This window comes from Bison bison, unplaced genomic scaffold (genome assembly GCF_000754665.1).
Source record: "Bison bison bison isolate TAMUID 2011002044 unplaced genomic scaffold, Bison_UMD1.0 scf7180017864492, whole genome shotgun sequence".
In the NCBI taxonomy this organism is placed as follows: domain Eukaryota; kingdom Metazoa; phylum Chordata; class Mammalia; order Artiodactyla; family Bovidae; genus Bison; species Bison bison.
In genome coordinates, this window is record NW_011495051.1 from 4,437,492 (window position 1) to 4,459,563 (window position 22,072).

At 46.9% G+C, this 22,072-nt stretch overlaps 1 protein-coding gene across 10 annotated transcripts in view; it reads left to right on the forward strand.

Moving 5' to 3' along the window:
* Window positions 1–22,072, forward strand: part of CATSPERD (catsper channel auxiliary subunit delta) — a 37,449-nt gene that overhangs the window by 457 nt on the left and 14,920 nt on the right. The window contains exons 1-14 of one of the 10 annotated variants that reach the window (XM_010828204.1): window positions 7–158; window positions 2,412–2,466; window positions 4,319–4,395; window positions 5,201–5,273; window positions 6,988–7,102; window positions 10,025–10,092; window positions 11,520–11,633; window positions 14,207–14,290; window positions 15,372–15,522; window positions 16,246–16,341; window positions 18,017–18,099; window positions 18,495–18,671; window positions 21,010–21,123; window positions 21,946–22,035. In XM_010828204.1, the coding sequence (XP_010826506.1) occupies window positions 49–158; window positions 2,412–2,466; window positions 4,319–4,395; window positions 5,201–5,273; window positions 6,988–7,102; window positions 10,025–10,092; window positions 11,520–11,633; window positions 14,207–14,290; window positions 15,372–15,522; window positions 16,246–16,341; window positions 18,017–18,099; window positions 18,495–18,671; window positions 21,010–21,123; window positions 21,946–22,035 (1,407 nt within the window). In that variant the 5' untranslated portion in view covers window positions 7–48. Of the gene's footprint in view, window positions 1–6; window positions 159–1,060; window positions 2,467–3,191; window positions 3,349–4,318; window positions 5,274–6,987; window positions 7,103–10,024; window positions 10,093–11,519; window positions 11,648–14,206; window positions 14,291–15,371; window positions 15,523–16,245; window positions 16,342–18,016; window positions 18,100–18,494; window positions 18,672–21,009; window positions 21,124–21,945; window positions 22,036–22,072 lie in introns of those variants that run through there. The other 9 variants (XM_010828203.1, XM_010828193.1, XM_010828201.1 and 6 more) reach the window with 9 other exon arrangements.

The following is a 22,072-nucleotide window of genomic DNA, read 5'->3' on the forward strand; positions in this document are numbered from 1 at the left end:
GGGAGCAAGGTGCGCATGCCCAGACTGTGAAACGACTCCCCGCGGCAAATGAGTCTGCGTATTGGAGGCAACGGCCGGAGCGAGATGTTGGTGTTAATGTTGGTGGTGGCGACCACCTTTCGGCTCTGCCCGCTGGTGAAAGCTCGGCCGCTGTGCCGGTGGGGCTGCCCTTCCGGGCCTGGGGTACTGCCAGGGGTCGGGGAGGGGGCAGACTCATCTCTGGGCGCAAACTAGGAAAGATGCTCCGCTCCCCAACCTCTTTGAGGATTCCCAATTTACTTGATTCCCACTCTTCTCTCCCACCTCATGCCTTCCAGCCCATCACCAAGTCCTCCCATTGCCACTTAACGACTTTAGCCTGATTCAAGCCTTCAAGCCACCTCCGCCACCACTACCCCTGGGCTGTGCCTGGCAGCCAAAGAAGTTGTTTGTAAACGAATCTGACCTCGTAATTCCCCTTCCCTGTGGCACCCAGCATAAAAACCAATTTCCTTGCGCAGCCTTCATTCCCTCGCATGGTCTGGCCCAGGGTTCCTCAACAGCGCTGCTGACATCTAAGGCCAGATCACTCTCTGGGGTGGGACCGTCCTGTACATTGTAGGATGCTGAGCAGCGTCCCTGGCCTCCATCCACTCAATGCCAGTAGTACCTTGTTCCCCAGACTTGACAGTCAATCAAACGTGTCTAGGCATCACCAAGGGTCCGCAGGGGATGTGACAACCACTGATGTCGCCCCTGCCCACCCCTGAATCACTGCTCCCAGCCACCGGTCCCTTGTGGAACAGGGGAGACTCGGGGCCTGCTTCTCCCTCTGCCTGGGACGCTTTGCTTCCAGATTTTCTCCGTGACGTCTTCATTCAATTACCAACTTAAATAGTACACTGCTTTATTGAAAGACCCCCCCCCCACCTCCCCTATAGACTTCCCTGGTGGCGCAGGTGGTAAAGCATCTGCCTACAATGCCAGAGACCCGGGTTCGATCCCTGGGTCGGGAAGATCCCCTGGAGAAGGAAATGGCAACCCACTCCACCATTCTTGCCTGGAAAATCCCATGGACGGAGGAACATGGTAGACTACAGTCCATGGGGTCGCAAAAAGTCAGATAGGACTGAGCGACTTCACTTCACTTCTCCCCTATAGCTGCTGCTTCCTATATATCACTAACTTCTGTTACACTTATTTTTTCTTGTTTGTTGCTGTCACTAAGATATTAACTCCATAGGGTATTGACTGTTTGTTTCTCTTATTCACTCCTTGCCCCAAATGTTTTCATTTCAGTAAATGTTAGATTAGTAAATATCATACATGAGGTGCCACAGGCACTGGACAGATGCTAAAGCCCAGTTTCAACCCTCAGGGAACTCCTGCCAGTAATAAGCTGTACATTCAGAGAGCCCTGTTTGCCGATGAAGTAGAGAATGTGTATTTCTGGTACATACTCCCATTTGATCACTGCAACAAATTTCATAGCAGAGTGATTCCTTAACCTTACTTTATAGAAGTAAAAACATACGCCGTAAAATTAAAGACACACTTGCTTTTAATAGGGCAGTGGGGAGTAGGACTTTCAGGTAAAACTTGCTAGCTGGATGTGTCTCAAAGTCTGCAAAGATTGGTACCATCCAATCCTCCCATTTCCCCACACTGGGTCTCAAAGTGCGGTCCTGATACAGTAGCATCAGCGTTACCTGGGGATTTGTTAGAACTGCAGATCCTTGAATCTGCTGAGACTTAGCAGTGGAGCCCAGCAGTCTACAGTTTATCAGGACCTTCGTGTGCTTCTAACTCACATGCAAGACTGAGAACCTGCTATAGATGGCAGAATCTTTTTTTTATTTAATTTTTGGCTGTGCTCGATCTTCGTTGCTGCAAGTGGGTTTTCTCTAGTTACTGAGAGTGGGGCCTACTTTTCATTGATGTGCACAGACTCCAGAGCATGGACTCAGTAGCTGTGGTACATGGGCTTAGTTGCTCCCTGGCATGTGGAATCTTCCCAACCCAGTGATCAAACCCACATCCTCTGCACTGGCAGGCAGACTTCTAACCACTGGACCACCAGGGAAGTCCTAAGAACCTGCTGTAAACTGGACCAACATTCTCCCAGCCACCAACAACCTCCCATCCCCCTAGCCAAAAACCACCCCCTCAAAATCCAGGAGTAAGTATTCCTAATCTGGAGTCAGTCTGCAAATGACCCTTGATGAGCTCTGGGGAATTATGTCCATTCTTGCCTATACATAAGTCTCTTTCCAGGTGAGGAAGGCTCACTGTTTCATCAGATTCTCCAGGGGCTCCCTTAATCCTACAAGCTTCAAGAACTGGTACAGCACCATTAACCCAGAGGAAACTTGGTAGGAGTCACACTGAATACTGAATAAATACTGACAGGTATTTTCTTGTCTCACCTCTAGTATTCGAACGTTGAGGACAGGAAAGGTGTTTCCTGTCGAAGAGAAAATACAAGGGGTATGTGTCTGGCAACCCACTCCAGTATTCTTCCCTGGAGAATTCCATGGACAGAGGAGCTTGGCAGGCTACATTCCATGGGTTGCACACAGACACGACTAAGCAACTAACACCTTATGTGGCTCCGCGGGCTTCCCAGGTGGCTAAGTGGGTAAAGAATCCTGCAATGCAAGAGACTCGGGTTCGATCCCTGGGTGGGGAAGCTCCCCTGGAGGAGGGCATGGCAACCCACTCCTGTATTCTTGCCTGGAGGATCCCCATGGACAGAGGAGCCTGGTGGGCCGCAGTCCATGCAGTTGCAAAGAGTCTAGACATGACTGAAGCAACAGACCATGCACACACATGGCTCCATAGTTAACATTCATTCTTTACTTTTATTGCTGGATCAGAATGAGTATTTCCTAGTATTTCTTGGGTGTCAGTGTTGTGGGCGGCATAGAATATTACTTTATCTAATCCTTACTATTGCCTTTTGAAGTAGGCAGTAACCTCTCCCATGTCACTAAAAAGCTATTAATAATTGAGATGAAGTAGACAGAACACAGTACTGAGCGACTTTCACTTTCAGACAGAATGAGGGCTTCCTAAGTGGTGCTAGTGGTAAAGAACCTGCCTGCAAATGCAGGAGATATAAGAGTCATTGTTCAATCTCTAGGTCAGCAAGATCCCCTGGAGGAGGGCATGGCAACCCACTCCAGTATTCTTGCCTGGAGAATCCCATGGACAGAGAAGCTACGATCCACGGGGTGGCAAAGAATTAATTGGACATGGCTGAAGTGACTTAGCACAACAGTACAAGACAACAAAGCCAGAAGCTGGAGTTGGGTTTAAAAAGATCATCCGAGTTTTTATTCAGTGTTCTATCTGATTGGAGGGTTAGTGGTGTGTGGTTTATTTTTTTTATTTTTTTTTTAAATCTATTTGACTGCACTAGATCTTACTTGCAGCACGTGGAATCTTTTTTAGTTGAGGCATGAGGGATCGAGTTCCCTTCCCAGGGACTGAATCCCAGCCCCCCTGCATTGGGAGCACAGTCTTAGCCTTAGACCACCTGACAGGAGGTTTTAAATGCAGACTAGCATAGTAGGCAAATTACTTTGTTTACACGACATAAACAAAGCGGGAAACTTCCTTTCACCCACATGGGCCAAAATGCATGAAGAAAAAAATACTTTGTCAGCTCAAATGTGTTTCCCATTGACATCATGTTATCTCAGAAGTGATGTCAGCACTTGCTAAATAACCAAGTGATTATTTATTAGCAGATTTCTAACTTTTTTTGTCCTCGAGCTTCTCAAATGATGAGTAATCTGTAAACAAATAGCATACACGAGGCGAAGTGATACGGATTATTGTCCTGTGAAACTTTTTAAAGTTCTAATGTTTTTGTAAAAGATTTCATTGTTGTTGTTGTGGGCCATTTTTAAAGTCTTTATTGAATTTGTTGTACTATTGCTTCTATCGTATGTTCTGGTGTTTTGGCCAAGAGGCATGTGGGAGCTTAGCTCCCCAACCTGGGATTGGACCTGCATCCCCTGCTTGGGAAGGCAGAGTCTTAACCACTGGACCTCCTTGGAAGTCCCTAAACTTTTTGTTTTTGACATAATTATAGATTCATAGCAAGGTACAAAACAGTGCTGAGACATCCCAGGTCCCTTTCACCCAGCTTCTCCCATTGGTGACCTCTAACAAAATCAGATGATAATATCAAATCAGGAAAATGACATAGATGCAGTCCACGTGCCCAACTCAGATTCTACCTTTACAAGTTCCACGTTGCCCATAGGGAACTGTTTTCATCAGGTGTTTATTAGGATCGATAGGGATTAAAATTTTGTGATTCTCTTTCTAGGACCGCCTGTATTTTTCATCTGGGAAAACTCACTTGATTAAGCATCCTTGTAAGAAAAACCTAGCCCTGTATCTAGGGTAAGATATCGTTCCCTTCTTTTTATCAAACCATTACATTCACCCTTGTTCTTTGATTACACAAACATTAGGAAAAAAGACAGCTCAGTCCTCTGTTGCTAGATGCTAGCCTATAGGGAGTCCACAGTTGGGGTCCAACTGGAGAGAAAGAGGTGAAAAGATAAATAATTACAGTACAGCTTGTCACAGAGGCTTGATATAAGGCAGCTGTGAAGAGTGCCATTCACAGTAGAAACAGAAACTTTAAAATACATAGGAGTGAACTCAGTAACTCCTCTCTGTTTAAAACCATAAAATTCTTCCAGAGGTGGGGCAAGGGAAAGAGATCTGGATAAGGCAACAATATACCATGTTCATGGATGGCCTTTGGCCTCTTAAAAGTTACCTGCCTAAGGGAACATACTGTTTCTTTTTTCTGTCACATTCCTGATATGAAAGCCTTTACTTTAGTGGGCTGAGCGTGAAATAAAGGACAAACCTGAAGTTCACCCTCAGCAAAACAAGCTGGGACTTAATGTACATTTTATATAATTTTATTTTTGATGCAGTCACACTTTTCAACTGTTATTTCTAGAAGTCAAATAGCCATGCTAAAGAGGTTTACTAATGCAAAAATAAACAGATGAGCAATAGCTAAATAGACAATGATGGATGATAGGTAGACAGACAGATAAATAAATCTCTGGTTCCTTGTTAAGAAAGGGATTTTATTTGAATGGAACATTTTTTAAAATGCCTGACATTGTCTTTTTTTCTTTGCTTGGGTGAATTTTTCCTAATTGAAACCTTTTCCTGTTTGTTTCAGAAGACAAATTTTTCTCACAAAGGACACCTTTGAGAGTAGTCTCATTCCATTTTCCATCCCTACGTCAATGCAGGTAGTTATGTTGTTGAACCATCTGAGAGATGCTTGAAATAGTAATACTTAGGGTTAGATATAGGGGCATCCCTGGTGACACAATGGTAAAGAATCTGCCTGCTAATGCAAGAGACACAGGTTCAATCCCTGGGTGGAAAAGATCCCCTGAAGGAGAAAATGGCACCCCACTCTAGTATTCTTGCCTGGGAAATCCCATGGACAAGAGGAGCCTGGTGGGTTTCAGTCCATGGGGTTGCCAAGAGTCCAGCACAACTGAAGTGACTGAGCAGGCGCACAGGGCTAGATATAGCTGGGAAGCGCCGTGCACATACTGCTCTGTGTTTGGTAGTTTGGGGACTTAAAGGCACTGAGAGTCATTTCTAATCTGGAAGGAGTGTTGATTCTATTCTGCCCTTACTACCAGAACAGATATTCTTTTTCCCTTAAAAAAGAATCAGATGTCTTCCAAGAGCTCTTTATAATTGGTTTTGTGATACATGACATGCACTGATTTTAGGACCTCCCCAAATTACTGTCAACCAAAACAGAAACACCTGTACCCTCTCAGTAACTATCTTGAGAAATCTGATGGTTGGCACTTATACTCCAGAGGGTTCTATCATCTGTTAAAATATTAATACCAGTTTTTCTGATAGCTAAGTGAAAGTCGCTCAGTTGTGTCTGACTCTTTGTGATCCCATGGACTATACAGTCCACGGAATTCTCCAGGCCAGAATACTGGAGTGGGTAGCTGTTCCCTTCTCCAGGGGATCTTCCCAACCCAGGGATTGAACCCACGTCTCTAACAGCTGAGCCACCAGGGAAGCCCAAGATTATTGGAGTGGGTAGCCTATCCCTTTTCCAGCAGATCTTCCTGACCCAGAAGTTGAACCAGGGTCTCCTGCATTGCAGGCAGATTCTTTAAGAGCTGAGCTACATGGGAAGTCTCAGTTTTTCTGATAAGTGACACATTGATCAGTTACGTTCATCATTCATTATTGATGCATTAGGCTTTATCCTCAGGAAAGGTCCTTTAAAAAATATTTATTTATGTACCATAATTTCTGTAAGCATTCATCTGTTAATGGACATCTAGGATGCTTCCATGTCCCAGCTATTGTAAAAAGAGGTAGACAACCCTAGACCCCCATTATACAAAGTGAAGTAAGTCAGAAAGAGAAAGACAAATATTGTATATTAATGCATGCTTATGGAATTTAGAAAGATAGTACTGATGAACCTATCTACAAGGCAGCAATGGAGGTACAGACATGGAACAATATGTCGAGTCTTACTTGCAGCAGGTGGGATCTTTCATTGCAGCACGTGGGCTTCTCTCTAGTTGCAGCAAGCAGGTTCTCTAGTTGTGGCCCACAGGCTTAGTTGCCCCACGGCATGTGGGATCTTAGCTTCCCCAACGAGGGATCAAACCTGGGTCCGCTGCATTGGAAGGCAGATTCTTCACCATTAGGCAGCAGGGAAGTCCCCTCAGAGGTTTTGATATGGGAGGAGGTGGAGTGACTTGGGTATTCCCAGGGACACCCAACACTAATGCCAACCTCCCAGTTCTCCTTTCAGCTGATCCCTAGGACGCATAGTTCCCAGTATCTAGGACCCCAAACAACACTCGCTGACCTAAACGTTCCTGGGATGCCTGTGTAGAAGTACTGCTTTCTGAAATCGATTTTGAAAAGCTGCACATACTGATATCCTAGTGTATATCCTATTCTTAGGTTGGCACACCGGAAGTGACGTCAGCACATTTTGCTGGTTCGGTATTGCTGTTAGTAGTCAATCAAAAAGTCTATGTTTATGATTATGAAGCCAACTTCTGGACTGCATCTACAGGTATGTGTATTTTGTAATTTTTTAATATTTATTTAGCTGCATTGGCTCTCAGTGGCCAAACTTGGGATCTTTGTGGCAGTGCACAGGCTTCTCTGTGGTTATGGTGCACAGGCTTAGTTGCTCTGCAGCAAGTGGAATGTAGTCCCCCAATCCGGGATCAAACCCACGTCCTCTGCATTGGAAGGCAGATTCTTAACCGTGGACCACCAGGGTAGTCCCTATATTTTGTATTTTTTAAAAACCTTGTTTGCGTTTGGCCAACATCAAAGAAAAGTTTCGGAAGTTACAGACGATGCTTTTACTTGGACATCGGTCCCTGGACATTACGCTGTCCTTTTTTTTTTTTTGGCCATGCTGCACAGCTTGAGGGGTCTTAGTTCCCAGAGCAGGGATTGAACTGAGCCCCAGGCAGTGAAAGTGGCCAGTGCTAACCACTGGACTGCCAGGGAATTCCCTACGTGACCCTTTGCAATTCAGTGAGAGCTGGTCTAAGCCCCCTTCCCACAGGTTGGGGACTGTTTCCACTGGGGATTGTGGTGACAAGCCACAGAAATGTGCTATCACTGACTGGAACAGTAAGAGGATTCAGTGGGAGTTGTGATGGCAAGGAAATCAGGGAGGACCAGGGAAGGCAGACGATGGGTCCGAGATGCCGGAGTGGGGCGCATATGCAGTCCCACAGATGTCACCTTCAGGACAGGAAACAGTGGAGAAGCTCAGGCTTTAAGGACAGAGAAAGCGAGAACCCTGGTGGAGGAGGCAAGGAGACGGGGTCCAGTGAAGAAAAGGGAGATGGTACTTTCTAGAGAAGAGAAGCACAGACAGGGATGGCCCGTCCCTCGCGGGGAACGAGGACAGGGGCCCCCATTGGTGAGACGGGGCAGTACTCGGTTTCTCAGCCCCAGCCCTGCTGACACTGGGGATGCAGCACTCTCTGGGTGCTATGGGTGGGGGCAGCAGTTATGCCCCCAGCCACTGGATGCCAGGACCCCCCTCCAGCTGAGTCCTGACAACAAGCACGTCCCCAGACAGCACCTAGTGTCTCCTGGGGCTTGAAATTCCCTTAGTGGAGAACCACTGGGGTGGTATACCACCATCTTGCAACCTGTTATCCTTCTGCTCCACTTGTATTCCTGGTGGTGAAAGATTGTGGTCCCCACTCCCTCCAACAAGATGGAGCCCTGCAGTCCGTCACCACAGTGCCTGCGGGGGAGCTTGCTAAGCTCTGGCTGGAGAGTCAATCACAGCACCCCCCTCCCCGCTGGAGGGAAAGAGAAGCACGGGAGAAGAGCCGCGCCTTGCCCTGGTCTCTGGCTTACGTGTCTCATCACTGTGTTCCAGGCTGTCCCTCCAGGAAGTGACTGATTGATGATGGTTAGTGATTGACGGCTGGAAGGTTTCAAGCCCGGTGGCTGAGGTGCCATGCAAACACAGCGTAAATGGCCCACAGAGAATGTATAACCCAAGTGAAGCCAGGCGGCCTGGGGGCCAGGCTTAGGCTTATCTCATCAAAGGGTCACATTCAGCACAAACACTCATCTCCCTCCAAGACATCAGCTGGCCTACTCTTTTTTAAAAAAATTTTATTTATTTGGCTGCACCAGGTCTTAGTTGCCACATGTGGGATCGAACCCGGGCCCCTGCATTGGGAGTGCGGAGTCTTAGCCACCAGGGACCACCAAGGAAGTCCTTAGGCCCATTTTTTTTTTAATCCATTTATCTGTCAACAAATACTCAGGCTGCTTCCATGTTTTAGTTATTGTGAATAATGCTGGTTTGAACATGTATATACTGCTTTTAATTTGGGGGAAGGTATGTACCTGGAAGTGGAATTGCTGGCTCATATTTTCCCATTTTTGAGGACCCTCCACCCTGGCCACACCATTTGGCATTCCCACCAGCAGTGCACAAGGGTTCCAAGTTGTTCGCATTTGTCACCAACACCTGTCTTCCGATTCTGTCATGGTAGCTGTCCTAATGGGAGTGAGGTGGGGGTCTCACTGTGGTTTTGCTTTGCATTTCCCTAAGGACTGGTGATGCTGAGCATCTTTTCATACACTTTTGGCCACATGTGTGTTTCCTTTGGAGCTGAAGCTTCTCCTTCAGAAACAAAGGATGCCTTGCTCAGAGAAAGGTGCCCTTCCTGCTATTTTGGGGGACAGTTTACCCCTCACCCCCAGATGACACTTGGCAATGTCAGGAGACATTTTTAGTTGTCTAGACTGGAGGAAAGAAACTTCCCTGGTGGTCCAGTGGTTAAGACTTCAATTCCCAATGGAGGGGATGGGGATTTGATGCCTGGTTGAGAAGCTAAGATCCCACATGCTGCATGGCCAAAAAACATAAAACAGAAGAATATTGTAACAAATTCAATCAGGACTTTAAAAAATGATGCACATCCAAAAAAAAAAAAAAAAAGATCTTAAAAAAAGACTAGAGGAGAGTGACACTGGTCAAATAAGTCACTACATAAGTGATTTAGTAAGCTAAATAAGTCAGCAGAAGCAGGCAGCTGAAGCTCCAATACTTTGGCCACCTCATGCGAAGAGTTGACTCACTGGAAAAGACCCTGATGCTGGGAAAGATTGAAGGCAAAAGGAGAAAGGGGCAGCAGAGGATGAGATGGTTAGATAGCATCACTGACTCAATGGACATGCCTTTGAGGAAACTCCAGCAAACTCCAGTGGAAGACAAAGGAGCCCAGTGTGCTGCAGTCCATCAGAAAGATTTGGACACAACTTAGCAACTGGACAACAACAACAGAAGCAGGATGCTGTGAAACATGCCGCAGTGTCCAAGAGCCCCCTAACTGAGAAATCTGGCCACAGATGTCAGTGGGGAGGATGGGAAGCCCCGCTCTAAGCTTCTCTCTCGGAACCTTCAGGGAACTCAGAGATCATCTCAGTTCCCTTTTACTTTCAGGCATACAACACCCTGTGTCACATGTATCTGGTGACAACTGTTGTTACAGTGGAAATTCATTCTGCATGGTGAGTACCACGTGTCATTATCTCATTTTCTACTCTGCTGTGAGCAGAGATAATTAGGAATGGAAATAAGGACAGTGTAAGCCTTGAGGGCTGGGAGTGTGATGGACTCAGGCTGTGTTATCTTACTGGGTTCAGAAGAGGACCTGAGAGATGGGAGGGGCTCATCTGGCTGACACACTGAATATATTCATCTTTTTTTTTCTTAATGTGTTATTTTGAAATAATTATAGGTGTACAGGAAGTTGAAGAAATTATACAGAGTCCCATGTATCCCTCAGCTAGTTTCCCTGAGTGGTTACATCTTATATGACCAACTACAGTGATACAAACAGGAAATTGATTTGGGTACAACTGTGTCAAGTCAGAGAACTGCTATTGCCATCAAAATACTGAACTGGGGACTTCCTGGTGGTCCAGGGGTCAAGGCTGTGTGCTTCCACTGCAGGGGGCACAGGTTCAACCCCTGGCTGGGAAACTAAAGTGCCGAAAGCTGCATGGCACAGCCGAAAAGTAAAAACAGTAACAGTAATAATAAAATAAAATGTTGAACCGTTCCATGGCCCCAAGGCTCTCCATACCTCCCTACCCTGCCCTAGCGCTTGGCAAACACTAATGTTCTCCATCTCTCTAATTGTATCATTTCAAGAATGTTCTATAAATGAGGTCATACAATATGAAACCTTTGGAGAATAGCTTTTCTCAGCAAAATTCTCAGGAGACTCATCCAATTTGTTGCATATATGTCACTAGTCTGTTCCTTTCCATTGCTGAGTAATTTTCCATGGCCTGGACGTACCAGAATTGGGTTGTTTCCACTTTTTGGCTTTTATAAATAAAATCACTAGAAACGTTCATGTAGCTTTTTGGTGTGGACACCAAGTTTCCATTTCCCTGGGAGAAATGCACAGGAATGTGATCATTGGCATCTGTCTCCCCACTCCCTTTTAATTAAAAAAAAAAAACTTTTTATTTTTCTTGCTTGCAGGATCTTAGTTCCCCAACCAGGGAGCAAACCCTCACCCCCTGCAGTGTAAGAGCGATGTCTTAACCACCGGACTGCCCAGGAAGTCCCTTTTTTCCCCCGATTTTTCCTCTCCACCCACCCCCTTTTTAAATTGGGATGCAATTGACATACCACACTGTGTAAATTTAAGGTATACAATGTGTTGATTTGCTACACTTACATATTGCGGTATGATTACCACATCATGTCATGAAATTATCATTTCTTTTTTATGGTGGGAATAACCAAGACCTGGTTTCTTAGCAACTTTGACGTTTCTAATCTAGTATTGTCTGTGATCACTATTCTCTGCATTAGACCTCCAGAACTTATCTACCTACTTAAAGAACATCTCCCCAGCTGCCACCCCATTCCACCTTTTATCTCCTTTTAAAGTAACTGTTTTATGTGTGTGTTCTTCCAGGATATAAGTAACTCGGTTTTTGCTTATTTGCGTGGAGATCAGGTGTCTCAGGCCAACATCTATTTCTCAAACTCCCGAGGATACAGATTTCAGAAGTACACCCAGGAAAGACGTGTATGTTCAGTGTGGTAAGAAAATGAACAAATAGGGGCTTCCCTGGTGGCTCAGTGGTAAAGAATCCACCTGGCAATGCAGAAGGCATGGGTTCCTTGCAGTCCAAGGGACTCCCAGGAGTCTTCTCCAGCACCACAGTTCGAAAGCATCAATTCGTCGGTGCTCAGCCTTCTTTACTGTCCAACTCTCACATCTATACATGACTACTGGAAAAACCATAGCTTTAACTATATGGACCTTTGTCAGCAAAGTGATGTCTCTGCTTTTTAGTATGCTGTCTAGGTTTGTCGTAGCTTTCCTTCCAAGGAGCAAGCATCTTTTAATTTCATGGTGTCTTTTCTTATCAGGGCACTAATCCCACCCTGACCTCATCTAGATTTAATCACTACCCAAAGACCCTACCTCCAAATACTATCATTTTGGAGGTTCTATGAATGTTTGTGTCCCCCCACTTCCCTCACCCCAGTTCATAGGTTGAAATCCTAATGCCTGATGTGATCTGTATTAGAAGCCTTTGGGAGGTGCTTAGGTCATGAGAGTGGAGCCCTCACGAATGGAATTAGTGCCCTTATGAAAGAGACTCCAGAAGGGCTTCCTGTGGTCCAGTGGTTAAGGATCCACCTTCCAGTGCAGGGAACGCAGGTTCAATCCTTGGCTGGGGAACTAAGATCCACATTTCATGGGGCAACTAAGCCTGTATGCTGCAACTACTGAGCCTTTGAGCTCTACAGCCAGTGCTCTGCAACTAGAGAAAGCCTGTGTGCTGGAAGGAAGACCCAGATCAGCCAAAATACAAAAATTTTAAAAAGAGGCCCCAGAGAGCCAGCTCACCCCATTCCTCCATATGAGGACACACCAAGAAGTCTGCAACCGAGGAAAAGGCCCTCACTTGACCATGCTGGTCCCTTCATCTTGGACTTCAAACAACAGCCTTTCTGTTGTTATAAGCCACCCAGTCTCTGATATTTTGTTGTAGCAGCCTGGACAGACTAAGACAGGGGGTTGGGGTTTTAACCTATGAACTGGAGGAGGACACCATTTGGTCCATAACACTGTATATAATAGAAATACTGTCCCCACTGCCCCACATACACACCCAAACACAACCAAGTAACAGAGGCTTAAATAAGATGGGAGTCTTTCTCTCTTACCTGAAAGATGTCCAGGGAGGGGTGGGGGAGCCAGGTGGGTTGCCATGGCAACTTGTCCCACTGACCATAGGTTGGGGTCCTTGGCCTTATGCTCCAACATGCCTGCCAATGGGCACTTTGCTGCCCAGCCAAAGATCAGGAATGAGGAACCGAGGCAGGAGTGAGGGATTTAGGCAGGCATCTCAGAGTCTGGGTCACCCCACTTCCTCAAGCACCCCACACCAAGCTGTCTTCATTCAAAGTTCTGCCCTAGATGCTGAAAGGTTGTTGCTGAGCCACGAAAGATGCCGGGATTCTTGGCCTCCAGGAGAGAAGAATTCAATCCGGGGCCAGAGACAAAGCTTGATTGCTCAGAGCTTTTGTGTAATAGAGTTTTATTAAAGTATAAAAGGGATAGAGAAAGCTTCTGACACAGACATCAGAAAGAGTACCCCCTTGCTAGTGTTAGCAATGGAGTTATATACCTTTTAGTTAGTTATTACAATGAATCAAAAGAATGTCTCAAGTTCGTGAAAATTTTACCAGACCCACTCCCACAATTTACATTTTAGGATAACAAGATTAGAATTTAACAATAGAAAGATTCTACCAGACCCAAAGGGCTTCCCTGGTGGCTCAGAGGTTAAAGCGTCTGCCTGGAATGTGGGAGACCCAGGTTCGATCCCTGGGTTAGCAAGATCCCCTGGAGAAGGAAATGGCAACCCACTCCAGTACTCTTACCTGGAGAATCCCATGGAGGGAGGAACCTGGTAGGCTACAGTCCATGGGGTCGCAAAGAGTTGGACATGACTGAGCGACTTCACTCTACCAGACCCACTCCCATGATATACATTCTAAGATATCAGGATTAGTCAGAAGGTTTTCAGGAAGGAGAAACTGTCCTCCAGCCAGATACATTACTGTTGTATAATCCCTAGTACAGAGTTTAAACTGAATTGTGTAATTGACTAAGACTAGCTCAGACTAGCAATCTGCCTGCAAGGCTCGGGAAACCTGGGTTTGATCCCTGGGTCTGGAAGATCCCCTGGAGAAGGAAATGGCAACCTATTCCAGTACTCTTGCCTGGAAAATTCCGTGGATGGAGCAGCCTGGTAGGCTACAGTCCATGGGATCGCAAAGAGTTGGACACAACTGAGCAGCTTCACTGGTGGTGGACTGAAGGAATGTAGATGGACAAAAAGTTTGTCCTTTTCTCCTCGAGAATTCCAGACCCCTTTCTCCTCCTTGAGGACCTTGGACTTCTTATCAATCTGCCTAGGAATTGACTTTCTCAATGCTACAGAGGGGAAACAGATCATAATTTAAAAAATCATAATAAAAAAGACTTTCCTTCCTTTTAGCTTACTAGCTAATCTAGAGTTAAGTTATAAAGGAAGCACACTGATGATCTTATTTACATGCAGTATTCCGTTTGTCTCACAGGCAGAGCTAGTCGGGACCTTCGGGGGGATCTTCTCCTTTCACTCCCTGTCACAGGTCGGGCTGCTTCTTGTTGACGAACAGATGGTAAGTACCATTTGGACTGGGAAGAACCACTTTGGTGACCTTTACCCCAAAATAGGTTTTTGTCAAAACTCATACACTTAGATTATCATATCTGAAATCCATCTAGCTTTTGATTCACCTGTCCATCCATGTATCCATCCACCCACTCATCCACCCATCTACACATCCATCCACCTTTCTACCCATTCTCCCATTTACCTATTAATCCATCCCCGTACCCATCCACCTATCTACCTACCTACTCTTCCATCCATTCATTCTTCCATTTTTCTATTTATCCATCCACCTACCTCCCCACCTACTCACCCAACAAAACACTTATCTGTCCTTCCATCCATCCATTAACCTGCTTATCCATCCTTCCATCCACTCTCCCATTCATCCATCCACTCATCCATCCATCAGTCTACTTACTCATCCATCTACCCTTCTACCCACCCACACACCACCACCCACCTTCATTATCTCATTCAGCCATGCACTCAGCAATACTTCAGTAGGAATATAAGATATGGTGCATGTGTCACTGGTGGCACCCGAGGCCATTACATGCCTCATGTCACCCCTTTTTTTAATGATTATTTTCACGTGGGTTCAGAAAATCGGGACATGGAAACCATGACCTCACTGGTATCATTTAGGATAAGACTAAGAAGAGGAATCAGTTCATGCAAAGTACAGTTGAAGAAAAACTATTAAGTCAGGCAAAGATTAAAGTACAGTTGGTACCCCTGCTGCAAAATTCCTGAACAAAGTGTGTGGCTTTGAAATCTGGGGGAGGCCCAGGGATCAGGAAGCTCCCAGAGGCTGGGCTGCACCTGGTAGCTAAAAGGCCCTCCCTCTAATCACACGGTGGGGCCACCCCCCCATCCAGAGTCCCCTCAAGCACCTGCACACACTGCCAGGGTCCCGTCATGAATAACAGACACTCCCAGAGTCTGGAAATCCTAAGAATATAATGGTGGCCGAGGAATCAGGCTCTGGATACAACCTGTGGGTGCAGGGTGTTAACCACTGGACCACCAGGGGAGTCCCCTTGGTGATTTCTTTTCTCACTCAAGATTGAGTATTTTTCTTTCAGGCCATGTTCAGCTACTCTGACCATCCCTTGAACCGCAGCTTTGGGCTGCCCTTTGACTATGACAGGGCCCTTGACATCCTCATCGCCCCGGGCCTGAAAGGCATCCTTATCTTTTGGTCTGAGAAGAACCTGCTGGTTTCCCGAAACTCAGGTGAGCAAGGCCCAGGGTTGGGGCATAGCCAGTGCAAGCGGCTGTTTTCCCCTCTCCCTTGACTTTAGTGGACCATGACAAGCTGATTCTTACCTTGCCATCTTCATTGCAACCCCCGACCCCCACTTTACGCCACCTGGGACATTGAGGCCCTGTAGGCAGGTTCTGAAAGTCACCAGACCCCAAGGGCAGAGGGGCCACATCCAAGAACTGAGATCTTATTTTGAAGCCTATGACACATGAGTCCCAGGAGAGAAGCACAAGGTAGCCCCCTAGAAGAAGGTGCTGTCAAGGACCTCTGGGCACAACTGTGGCTGCAAGAGCACCTTCAATCACAGCATGCTCCCAAGTACCGGTTAGGCCACCTGAATATGGCTGTTTCCTTCCCATGCAAGAAAAGGGCTTAGGGCTGGCCTGGCCATGCAGGGGGCACCCACTCCAGAAAGAAAGTTCTGCCTGATTACATGTTACCTGTACAGTAAGAGGCATCCTAAAGTTCATCTGGTATCCAGTCCATCCCTAAGAGTTCTCACATCAAGATTTAGGTGGGATGGGGAGGTCACGTTTTCTTAAACCTAATGTCTTCCATGAGATATTTTACAGCATTGCATCTCGTAGCTGCATTTTCCTTTGAGCCAAGAATCAAGGGGCTGTGTGGGTGGCAGGGGACCCTTTTGCCAACAAGTGCACAGGTCTCTCTGGATTTACCCCGTTGTCTACTAGGTCAGCTGGTCGAATCTGTCCAGGTGCGAGAAGGACAACGCATCTTGTATAATTCCATTGTCAAAGCCAACATCACCATCCACAGCGTTGCTGCCAGTATGTGCCTGACCCCCGGGTAACTTTCTAGAAGCGCTTCAGACCTGACTTATTCACTCTTGACACACACCGCCCCACCCCCACCGCCAGATCCCACCTGGCCAAAACAAACAGAACATGACTGTTACATGTTCTAGAACAACTCGGGGCAGAAACATCTGTGCCCTTTCGCAATGAAATGGAATGTCAGTTGGATGTCGTTTGCTGGGGCTGCTCTAACAAACCTCCACAAAGTGGGTGAATTACTATGATTATTTTGGCCACTTCTCAGGGCATGTGGGATCTTAGTTCCGAGACCAAGGATTGAACCCGAGCTCCCTTCAGCGGGAGCACAGAATCTTAACTGCCGTACCATCAGGAAGTCCAAAACCGGGTGAATCAGAACAGCAGACAGGTACTGTTCCCCAGGGCTGCAGGTTCTTAGTTCGCGATCAGTGTGTTGGCAGGGCCGGGTTCTTTGGAGGCCTCTCTTCTTGGCTTGCAGGCGACTATTTTCCCCCTCTGTCTCCTACCATCTCCTGTGTGGTGTCTATGTCCAAATTTCCCTTTTCTTAATATATTTATTTATTTGTGGCTCTGCTGGGTCCTCTTTGCCGTGCAGGCTTTTCTCTAGTTGCGGCAACTGGGGCTACTCTGTAGTCGTGGGGCTCAGGCGTCTCATCGCAGCGGCTTCTCTTGTGGAGCGCGGGTTCTGGATGCGTGGGCTCAGTAGTTGTGGTGCATGGGCTTAGTTGCTCATGGCATGTGGGATCTTCCAGGCCAGGGATTGAACCCATGTCCGCTGCATTGGCAGGTGAATTCTTAACCACTGGACAAGCAGGAAACACCCTTGTCTTTTTTAAACCAAATAAAAATACACATTGGATCTTGCTACCCCTTCTCATGGAAACTTTTAATGGGACTTTCCTTGTTGCTCAGTGGTTAAGACTGTGCTCCCAGCGCAGGGTGGGCATGGGTTTGATCCTTGGCTGGGGAGCTAAGATCCTGCATGTCACACAGTGCAACAACAACAACAAAAGCCTTTTAAGAATATCTTGTGTTCGTCGGAACTCTATATCTGCCAAAGATCAGAAACAACCTGTGCTCATCAGTGGAGCATTGGTTACACAAAGTTATGATTCATCTAAGTAACAGAATGCCAAAGGGTCAACCACACTCATGTGTATGGAAGGAAATAAACATACATTTCCATGCTACTTCAATTAAGAATAAGTACATAGAGTAAAAAATACTCAACTTGTGCTATTAAAAAAACGAAAATAAATACAAAGCAGCTTAAAGGGTCCCAGAATATGATCCCCAAGTATATAAAGCTACTGAAAAGCATGGTTACTAAAATGCTAACAGTGGTACCTATGTCAGGGCTCAGCATACTGTGGCCCATGACCCACCATGGGTTTTAAATAGTTTTATTGGCACATAGTCCTGCCTATCCATTTACAAAGTGTCCATAAGCTGCTTTCCCGGGGCCAAATGCTTGTAACAGACATCACATGACCAGCAAAGCAGAGCATTCTTACCACCTGGTCCTTTACAGAAGAAACTTGCTGACCCCTGGTCCGTATGATGGGACTTGGGGTAACTTTTTAAACTTTAATATTTAATATGTTTATACTTCTGTCCATGGAAACAACCCCTGTTTCAATTTTTGTTCTGTTTTGTTGGCTTTCCCTAGATGAAAATGAACTGGCAGTTTTGACTGAAGAGAATAATTTATATTATGGCAGCCTGGGAATCCAGTCAAGTTCTCTGATCAAAGTGGGTAAAATCCCGATGTTACTCAGTTGTTAAGGACTAACAGTCTTGTTCTCAAACATCTGATCCTTTTTATAAAGAAATTGCTCTAGTTATTAAAATAGCAGTTAGTCATTTAATAGCAATAATGATAATATAACATGAATTTTAATTAATTTGACACCTGAAAAGTAGGTGTCTCAACAAAGGGTATCTAAGACTTAGCTTGGCCTTTTTGGTTCTTGTTCAGTCGCTCAGTCGTGTCTGACTCTTTGTGACCCCATGGACTGTGGCAGAGACCATGGGGTTTCTTAGAGTTTTGTTTTTGGCCTACCTTCTGTAAATACGAATCATAAGAAAAGTTAAATCCTCAAAAAAATATGAGAATGAGCTGATCTCATAAGTCACTCTTCTCTTAGTTTGCAGACCAAAACATCTGGTCCCAAGAGGCAGTCCTGATGTTCACTGACGTGGGGATGCTGGAAATACTGACCCCGCTTCGTGACGTGCTCTTTCCAGCTTTCGATTTCCAGAAGTGCCGCCTGAATATCCAAGCCCTTCTCATGGATCCCCAACTCCAAGCTGGCGTCTGCAAAGTATGTGGTTGTGACTTGGGGTAGGGAGAAGGTCAGTTTCCAGAAAGATATTAGACCGTCCATTTCCAAAGGGCCTTTGGACCACAGCAATCAGTGGAATGAGAAAAAAGAAGTGCCATTTAAAAAAATTTATTTGTTTTTGGCTGTGCTGGGTCTTCCTAACTGCTCGGGCTTTTCTCTAGTTACGGCGAGCGAGGATGTCACTCCAGTTGCAGTACTCAGGCTTACTGTTACAGAGCACAGGCTCTAGGGTACTCGGGCTTCAGTGGCTGTAGCACGTGGGCTCAGCAGTTGCCGCTTCTGGGCTTTAGAGCACAGGCTCAATAATTGTGGTACACGGGCTTAGTTGCTCAGCGGCAGGTGGGATCTTCCTGGATCAGGGATCACACCCATGTTTCCTGCATTGGCAGGTAGATTCTTTACCACTGCAGCCACCAAGGAAGCCCAGTCAAGCACATTTTGTCCAAAATATCCTTTTATGATGGTGCTACTGGGGCTACTCTCCAGTTGCTCTCTTCTCACTGCAGTTGCCTGTCTTGCTGAGCACGGGCTGTGCAGCACGGGCTTCGGTAACTGTGCCGCACAGTCTTAGTTGCTCCGTCAGCAGCTGGGATCTTCCTGAACCAGGGATAGAACACATGTTCCCTGCAGTTGGCAGGTGGATTCTTTACCACTGGACCACCAGGGAAGTCGGTGACTCACTTTTAAAGAACAGGGTCTGGATGGTGAGACAGCCACTCAGCGTTGGAGGAACCTCCACTTTCACACCACCACCCTCACCAGGAGACCAGGATGCACATGGGCAGCGATGAGCCCTGTTGCCAGGAAAGAACACTTCAGTTAACTGTGTCGTCCCTTATCAACCCCAGGTCTGGAACCAGAAGCAACTTGTTGGTTCTCTTCCTAGGACACCAGGCAGCCTACACACGATCTCAAAAACCACGTTAAAAAAAGACAAGATACAATTTCTCCACTTCTCCTCCACACCTTCTCCTGAGTCAGCAAATAGCACAGGGAAAGGGTCTCCTCATAAAATTATTCTGGTGAATATATGAAAACAAAATGATAGAATATTGCCCTGCGCTGATGCTCAGTGTTGGAAAAGAGAGATAGTCGGCCATTAGGTGCCACCTACAGAAGATGGATCACCCACTGGCTCTCCCATCTCAATTCTGCCCTAATCTGTGGATCCAGCTGCCAATCTGCCAGAAAAGGCAGAGCATGGAGGAACGGGTGTTGAACCTCACCAGGGAAAATCCAGACGATGGGAAATCTACAGGTTCAATGGCATAGAGGGACTTTCATGGTGGTCCTGTGGCTAAGACCCCACCCTCCCAATGCAGGGGCTCTGGGTTCAATCCCTGGTCAGGGAACTAGATCCCACATGCTACAACTAAAGATCCCCTGTGCAGCAAGTTAGATCGAAGATCACATGTGCCACAACTAAGACCCGGCGCTGCTAGATACATTTGTTTTTCTTTTTTTAAAGATGCCTAGGAAAGAAACGAAAAAGAAAGGAAGGGAGGGAAAACTGTAGGTTGAAGAGACTGAAAAAGACAGTGTTTACAAACAGAAAAACTAAGTTACGTCATCTGGGAATGCATTGTGCTATGCTGTGGTGTCCGACTCTTTGTGACCGCCTAAACTGTAGCCCACCAGGCTCTTCTGGCCATGGGATTCTCCAGGCAAGAACACTGGAGCTGGTTGCCATTCCCTACTTACTCCATGGGATCTTCCCAACCTGGGATCGAACCCGAGTCTCATGTCTCCTGCATTAGCAGGTGGCTTCTTTACCACTGAGCACCTAGGGAAGCCCTAGGGATGTGCACTCGGCAATCATTCTAGGAAATGGGGAGGGAGGTGGGAAGGAGGTTCAGGATGGAGGGGACACATGTATACCTCTGTATACACATGTATACCTATCGGCATCAGTATGCCGATACATACTGATGTATGGCAAAAACCATCACAATATTGTAAAGTAATTAACCTCCAGTTAAAATAAATAAAGACATAAAAATCATTCTAGGAAGAAACGCAAGTAAGTGATTACTGCAGAAGTCAGGCGGGAAGCAGGGCAGGCTACTTCTGGAGAGAAAAAGGGCTGTGACTAGGGAGACCTCCAGGGTCTTCCAGGGGTGCAGGGTCCAGTGGGGAGTGGCTTGAGTGCCAGCCCAGGCTGCCGCACCTACCAGACTGAAAGGGTCCATCCCTAGGGACCCCCCACCTGCCACTGGCCACTTGCTCTGTATTTTGGGGAACAGCGGCTTGATTTAATTGATCCAAAGATTGATGGATTATTTTTTTTTCTTTTTAAACATAATTTATTTCTAACTAGGTGGAGCTTCTGCAAGGGGAATTTGAAAACAAAATGTACACCATTGACATGAACAGCCAGTTGGAGTTGACGGCCCTAATGATACCCCGGCCAGGCACGTTACCTGTCCCACTAGTAAGGACACTTTATCTGTTTGACAAGTGTCTCAACATCTGCCATCCTTGGCCTCATGTCTCGTGCCCACAGTTCCCAGGCTCTGGAAATTCCCTAGCATCCTCGCAGAGAGACACTGGCTCACGAAGCCCCCAGAGACTTCTCCTCTTCCTCCAGACACCAGCATCCAGGTGTCTGGCCGTGGCTGTCCCTCTGCCCACCCTGCCTCCTTTCTCTGTACCTCTGTGCTGGTCCTCCAACCCCCTTCGGAGCTGCCCCGGACCCTTTCCAAAAACGCCTTTTCTTCCCAGCTCAGCCAGCGTTGGCTTTCCCGCTTGCAGGGCATGCCTGAGAAAAAGTGGGCATCCCTGGACCTGAAACCCAGGTGTCCAAACCTGGACCCTTGGGTGCAAGCAATCAAGCTGAAAACAGGGGAGTGGTCCAATGTAAGATTCCAGGGGCTGTCCAGTCAGCTGGGACCAGGGCCCGAGAGAGGAGCCGGCCTGGCCGCCGGATCTTGCCCTGCGCTCTCACCCGTACCCCTCAAGCCCCCTCCCTGCACAGGACGAGCCTCTCCGCGCACGAGGGACCAGTCTGGGTCTTGTGGCACTTCAGCCTCAGGCTGTCCTCACAGAGGGCCTCAGAGCCACAGTTAGGGGGTATGTATGACAAGGAGAGTATATTTGGGGATGGAACCTGCAGTAGTATTTGCGGAGCAAGCTGGGTCTTCAGTCTGAAGGGGCACTGGGATCACTGGTTGTTGCGCCCCCAAGCTGTGCCCTTCCACTCCTGCCAGCACCCGTACAGCGCATGCGCCTCCCTTCCCGTTTCTGCACCCCCCAGGTATCGGTGAGCAACCCCCACTCCCTGGGGCTGCAAGCGGTCATCTGTGAGGACGGCTACACCTACGATGGCAACACCAAGCACAGACTGGTGAGCTCGTTGTCCCGCACCCACCCCGCGTACCCCT